The sequence below is a fragment of the Lipotes vexillifer genome, unplaced genomic scaffold (genome assembly GCF_000442215.2).
Source record: "Lipotes vexillifer unplaced genomic scaffold, Lipotes_vexillifer_v1.1 scaffold1798, whole genome shotgun sequence".
NCBI classification, from domain to species: Eukaryota; Metazoa; Chordata; class Mammalia; order Artiodactyla; family Lipotidae; genus Lipotes; species Lipotes vexillifer.
This window is the reverse complement of record NW_006789032.1, coordinates 14,846-20,089: the sequence shown is the minus strand read 5'-3', so window position 1 is coordinate 20,089 and position 5,244 is coordinate 14,846. Positions and strand designations below refer to the sequence as shown.

The 5,244-nt window shown below is 47.8% G+C and overlaps 1 protein-coding gene across 2 annotated transcripts in view; it reads left to right on the top strand.

Moving 5' to 3' along the window:
* The first annotated feature begins 385 nt into the window (after positions 1–385).
* Positions 386–5,244, top strand: part of PCMTD2 (protein-L-isoaspartate (D-aspartate) O-methyltransferase domain containing 2) — an 11,657-nt gene continuing 6,798 nt past the window's right edge. For both annotated transcript variants that reach the window (XM_007462219.1, XM_007462218.1), the window contains exon 1: positions 386–692. In XM_007462219.1, the coding sequence (XP_007462281.1) occupies positions 386–692 (307 nt within the window). The remainder of the gene's footprint in view (positions 693–5,244) is intronic.

Here is a 5,244-nt window from a genome sequence, read left to right as displayed (position 1 = left end):
TTGACTTTCTAGAATGATGACTTTCAGTAAATTTTTGAATTCATACTTGAATGATGTTTTTAAGTCATCAGCTATGTTTTAGGTATTGCATGTTCATCTGTATTCAGTCAGTACTATAAATTACAAACTTATTTTTGGATGGATATAATTGAATTTCAAATTTAACTTTTTTTTTTTTTTTGAATCTGGCATTCTTGGGAGTGGAGGGGGGTAAGGTGTGCGGGGGTGGGTGATGACTAAATATATTCTATCCGTATTACTTTCAGAGTTCAGAATCTGAAATTGGTATGTGTCTAGAACGTTTGTTGCGCTGCTCTAACCTTTAGTATGAATTGCCCTTTTAAAAATCTTAAAGCGGACGCTTTCCGTAAGCGCGGTCCCGAAGATGGGAGGCGCGGTGAGTGCCGGTGAAGACAACGACGAGCTGATAGACCATCTGAAGGAGGCGCAGTACATCCGCTCTGAGCTGGTGGAGGCGGCCTTCCGGGCTATTGACCGCGCGGACTATTACCTCGAGGAATTTAAGGAGAACGCGTACAAAGACTTGGCGTGGAAGCATGGCAACATCCACCTCTCCGCTCCGTGCATCTACTCGGAGGTGATGGAGGCCCTGGACCTGCAGCCTGGCCTTTCCTTCCTGAACCTGGGCAGCGGCACCGGCTATCTCAGCTCCATGGTGGGGCTTATCCTCGGTGAGTCTGGCTCTGTCCCACGTGTAGGAGGGAGAGCCTGCCGGCAGCGTGTCCTTTGGTGGGGACCGAGTCGCAACTGCCCTCGGCCTTCCCGGCCGTCGTGGTGTCCACGCAGTCCCTGGGTGGGGGGTGATTGTATTAATCGAGAAATCCCCATAAGGAACAGAAGGGTCCTCCTGCAGCTTTCCTGTCCCCCCAGCCTGCACCTCCAGCATCTGATCGGCACACCCTCCTTTTGGACAACGGAGGACCTAGACATTGTATAAATCTGGACCCTGTGGTCATTTCTCGATTAATACAGTCACTCAGCCTGCCCTGTCATGGTCTCTAAACTGGGAATAGTTAACTTTAAAGTCCCCTGGAAGTTAACGTTCTTCCAAGCAGTTTTTGTTTTTGTTGTTTTAATACTAAAAAAGTTAATACTTGTAAGTTGTTTATTTTTACATAAATTCCAGGGATGGGAAGGATTTCACAAGTTATCTCATTTGAAGCCATTTAGCCTGTTTTCCCAGGTTTGCTAAATATCAAAGCTTTCGGCTTAAGTATCTTAACATCGTTACCGCGTCAGTGTAAGATTCCGAATATTGGCGATTTCAAGTAATAACGGCTTTAAAGTCATGTTTAAATCATTAGCGGTCCATCACAATATTGTTTCTTTGTGGTTGATACAGGCACTTAAGAAAATCTTAGCAGTAACAGTTGCTTTTTGTGGGTATGGAATGAAGCTTTCGGTTTCTTTTTTTTTTTTTTTTTTTGCTGTACATGGGCCTCTCACTGTTGTGGCCTCTCCCGTTGCGGAGCACAGGCTCTGCACGCGCAGGCTCAGCGGCCATGGCTCACCGGCCCAGCCGCGCCACGGCATGTGGGATCCTCCCGGACCGGGGTGCGAACCCACGTCCCCTGCATCGGCAGGCGGACTCTCAAACACTGCGCCACCAGGGAAGCCCTCGGTTTCTTTATAAGTTCATATACTTTAAAATTTGCTGAAGTTTTGAGATTCTGATCATCTGACTTTAGGCTATAAATTGCTACCCTCAGATTATTAAATGTGAACTTTTTTTTTTTTTTTTAAGCTAAATGCTTTTTGAACTTAACTTGGATTGAAACTGCTTTGCAAAGGGAGCCTGGGTTATTCATCATTCTGGAATTAGTGAACTGTAATTCCCTCTGTTGGAGCTGAAAAATTGGAGGAGCTAAGGATAAGCTGGTCAGGTTATCAAACTGGTCAGATTAGAAATGCTATTGAAAAGAAATGAAGTGCTCAGGCAAAGGTGACTTAAACCTCCACTGACCTGCTGCACTTGATGTGTGGAAGTTATAAAGAGACAATTGATGTTGTTGCTTGTCTTTTCTGAGCCCCTCTTTCTTGGGAATTTCACTAGACATTAGGGGAGGAGAGAAGCTGTGTTTTCGGCTGCAGTGGACACCGCGTGCTGCTTTGATGGATTTGAAGGAGGTAACTTGAGAGTTTGCATTCACGGGTAGACATCTTGGATCTGCAGGGAGAAAGCTGCGCGCCCTGGACCGTTTTCACTGTCTGGATGCTGTGTGTCCTGGGCCTCCCTGTCTGGTTCATTCAGCCGTGACGGTGCTTCGTGCAGATCATTGCAGAGGTGAAAACCTTGCTGGCATCCCAGTGCCTGCAGACGTGAGGCTTGAAGTGTTTCATCTGACTTAGGGGTTCTTATCCTCTGACCGCAGCCTTTCTGCCCGTCTCTGAACCGTGTCCCCTGTCTGCCGCGTTCCTGTGCTCATTCTGTGCCTCCACCCCTTTGCTGAGGGCGCTCCCTTCTTGAGGTCCCAGTTGGCGGTGGGGAGGACGCAGCACTTGTCAGCTTAACCTGAAAGTGCTGTGTGATGTCGTGTGATGCTCTGCTTGGGGGGCCTTGTGGGACTAGTTTCAGTGTTGTGTCTTTGGTGCCACCATCCTGACTGCCCCCTGTACTCCCTCCGCTTTTAGTTCTCTTTTTATTGGGGTGGGTCGGGGGATATGTGTTTTTAGTCTGGTGTGAAGCTTCTTGGGAATAGGAGGTGTGTCCTCAGTAAGTGCCTAACAAAGGTGAGGGGCTAATGAGAACATGATGAGTGGGGAAAAAGGCAAGTTTTCTTGGTCTCTGGCAAGTGACCAAGAGAGCAGTGGGGATGGAAACGGAATAATGTGGATGTGATATAAATACTGGAAATGTGACTTCTCAAGTAGGCTGTGTTTTTTCTTTTTATGACTATGTTTATTCTTTTTTTAATGATATTTTATTTATTTATTTTATTTATTTATTTTTGGCTGCGTTGGGTTATTTATTTAGTTTTAAAATTTTTATTTATTTATTCTTGCTGCGCACGGTCTTTCTCTAGTTGCAGTGAGCGAGGGCTGCTCTTTGTTGCGGTGTGCGGACTTCTCATTGCGGTGGCTTATCTTGCTGCAGAGTGTGGGCTCTAGGTGAGTGGACTTCAGTAGTTGTGGCACGTGGGCTAAGTAGTTGTGGCTCGCGAGCTCTAGGGCGCAGGCTCAGTAGTTGTGGCGCACGGGCTTAGTTGCTCTGCGGTATGTGGGATCTTCCTGGATCAGGGCTCGCACCCGTGTCCCCTGCATTGGCAGGCAGATTCTTAACCACTGAGCCACCAAGGATGCCCGTAGGCTGTGTTTTGATGAGAGAATGTTATAGCAGCAGCTCTGCACGTGACAGGTGTTGAGAAAGGAGAGCGCGTGAGTCATCCAGCAGAGGCAGGGAGGCCTGGGCCTGGGGCCAGGCTGCTGCACCAGGAAGGGGCCAGATGAACCAAGTGGCAGAATGCAAAGCTGTGGGTGCACAGATGGTTGCATTTACCAGTATTTCTGTTGGACTGTAGGGTTGAATGCTGCACTGTGACTTTATATGTATGTCTTTTATTTATTTTTTTATAAGATTTTTTTGAGGTGGACCATTTTTAAAGTCTTTATTGAACTTGTTAACAGAATTGCTTCTGTTTTATGTTTTGGTTTCTTGGCCCTGAGGCGTGTGGGATCTTAGCTCCCCAACTCGGGATCGAACCCGCACCCCCTGTATTGGAAGGCGAAGTCTTAACCACTGGACCGCCAGGGAAGTCCCTGTATGTCTTTTAAATAAAGCCCTATGTACCCTGTTCATTTTCACAAGCAGATTTTTTTTAATTGAGGTATAACTTACCGTAGAAAAGTAACAAGTGTGAAGCATGGAACTTGGTGGGTTTTTACATCCACCTCCATGTAAGCATCACCCAGAACAAGGTGCAGAGTAGAGTCTGTGCCCCGGAGGCCCTTGTGGCCACCGCCCCACAGCAGGACCGCCCCCCTCCAGAAGGGGGAAGATGCTCACCTCCGTCACACAGATGAGCGTTACCTGTTTTGACGTTCATTACAAATGTTTTTATTTTAATTTAATTCAATTTGTTTTATTTTTTAATTTCTTTTTTACATTTAAAAAAAAAATTTATTTTTGGCTGCATTGGGTCTTCACCACTGTGCGAGGGCCCTCTCCAGCTGTGCCTCGTTGCGGTGCGCGGGCCTCTCACTGTGGTGGCCTGTCCTGCTGCGGAGCACGGCCTCCAGGCGTGCGGGCCCCAGCAGTTGCGGCAGGCGGGCTCAGCACCCGTGGCTCGCGGGCTCCAGAGCGCAGGCTCAGCAGCCGTGGCTCACGGGCCCAGCTGCTCCGCGGCATGTGGGATCCTCCCGGACCAGGGCTCGAAGCTGTGTACCCTGCACTGGCAGGCTGACTCCCAACCACTGTGCCACCAGGGAAGCCCTATTTTTATTTTTTTATTAAAAAAAATTTTTGGCTGCATTGGGTCTTCGTTGCTGCACGTGGCTTTCTCTAGTTGCGGCGAGCGGGGGCTACTCTTCATTGCGGGGCATGGGCTTCTTATTGAGGTGGCTCCTCTTGTTGCAGAGCACGGGCTCTAGGCGCATGGGCTTCAGTAGTTGTGGCATGTGGGCTCAGCAGTTGTGGCTTGCGGGCTCTAGAGCGCAGGCTCAGCAGCTGTGGCACACGGGCTTAGTTGCTCTGCGACACGTGGGATCTTCCCGGACCAGGGCTCGAACCTGTGTCCCCTGCGTTGGCAGGCGGATTCTTAACCACTGCGCCACCAGGGAAGTCCGACCTTCATACAAATGGATTCTTACAACACAGAGATTTAACGAAGCTGGTTGTGCCAGTAGTTCTCACCGAGATTTAACCCAGAGGCATCTGTGTGTGGAGGAAGGCACTTTTCATCAAGTGGGCCCCTAACTTGTCTCACAGCGTTATTTCCAGTTACTGATAAATTTCTTTTGATGAAAAAAGTTTCATCTTGATTTTGGAATTATAGTTTTGTTTTGATGATGATGAAAACCTATTTTGTGAGAATTAAACACCACACCTGAGTGTTTGGGGAGATCTTTGATGGAAAACAGGCCTGTGTCCACTTTCATTTGCAAATACATGTTTCTTCTTTAATTCATTAGTGGCACTTTGAACTCTTGGTTACAGGCCTTGGCTTTTTTACATTTTCAAATGATTCCTTAAAAGTTTGAGGACAGGGAGGTCCAGGCTTTAGGAAG